Source organism: Suncus etruscus, chromosome 11 (assembly GCF_024139225.1).
Source record: "Suncus etruscus isolate mSunEtr1 chromosome 11, mSunEtr1.pri.cur, whole genome shotgun sequence".
Taxonomy (NCBI): Eukaryota; Metazoa; Chordata; class Mammalia; order Eulipotyphla; family Soricidae; genus Suncus; species Suncus etruscus.
The window spans coordinates 38,258,904-38,260,070 of NC_064858.1; the positions used below are offsets into that span (position 1 = coordinate 38,258,904).

General features: G+C 31.8%; 1 protein-coding gene across 1 annotated transcript in view; it reads right to left on the minus strand.

Annotated features, from left to right (window-relative positions):
* The window catches only part of KLRD1 (killer cell lectin like receptor D1), a 17,988-nt gene extending 17,429 nt beyond the window's left edge, over positions 1-559 (minus strand). The window contains exon 1 of the mRNA XM_049782920.1: positions 556-559. Within this exon, the coding sequence (XP_049638877.1) occupies positions 556-559 (4 nt within the window). The remainder of the gene's footprint in view (positions 1-555) is intronic.
* Between the last annotated feature and the right edge of the window lie 608 nt (positions 560-1,167).

Sequence of the window (1,167 nt, forward strand, 5' to 3'; positions counted from 1 at the left end):
GGAAGAATAAACATCACTGAAGAATTTCCTCTTTGGAGACAAATGTTAATATGTTTTCCACTTGTATTCAGAATAGTTGTCACAGTCAGTAAAATTAATGTCTTGTTAGCATCCATAATTTGTGAGTTATTATGGGTTAAGAAGATAAATAAGTAGCAAATTGCAAAGGAACAGAAATATGATGTGATGTTTAACCTCAATATTTTTGGTCCATATTATTCATATATTTTTTCTGATATTAGAATTCATTCACTTCTCTTGTTATAATTTTTAATTTGAAATGTATATGTCTAATATGAGCATATTATTTTTTGTTTTAGGGGTCACGTTTTGTTGTCCTGTGTTATAATTTTTAAATTGAAATGTATATGTCTAATATGAGCATATTATTTTTTGTTTTAGGGGGTCACGTTTTGTTGTCCTGTGTCCCTATCTACTGTATCCTCAGTAGATAGGGATCACTCTTGGCATGAAGTATGCTGACGATTGAACTAGTTCAGCTACATGGAAGACAAGAGCCTTACCCAATGTACTATCTGCAAGACAAGAGCTTACCCATGGTGCTACCTATTCCATCAGAATGTTGGCCTTATAGGTAATGGCTGGACTGTCAATTTGTTTCAAGTCTTTGATATTGAACCTATCCGGATTATTTTTGTCCATGTCTACTTCTTGTAGGCACCGTAAAGTTGGTTTCATTCACTTTTCTGACCCATTCAGCTACTCTGTGCTTTTTTACTTACATGCTTATGCCATTGATATTGAGGTCAATGAGACTAAGGGATTGTCATAACTTTATAGAAATTCTGAGTATTTTTGAAGTTAACTTACTTTAAAGGAAACCATGTGGTGCTTCATGTAAAACAGATTTAATGGCCACAACTTCTTACTCAGTTACTTATTCCAAAAGGTTTGTTTCACTCCTTCTAATTTTAATGAAAACCTGATGGATACGGTATTCTACAAAAGTTTATTACATTTATCTTTTTTGCTCTAGTCTTCCATTCTCTTCTGGCACATTTGATAGAGTTATTCTGAGCTTTATTTGATAGATATGCCATGAATATCATGGAGGATAATTTATATAAAATTAATTTTGGTTACATGTACTCTAAGTTCTATCTATTTAATTGACATATTTTAGTTATAATGTTTCTTGTAGTTTTT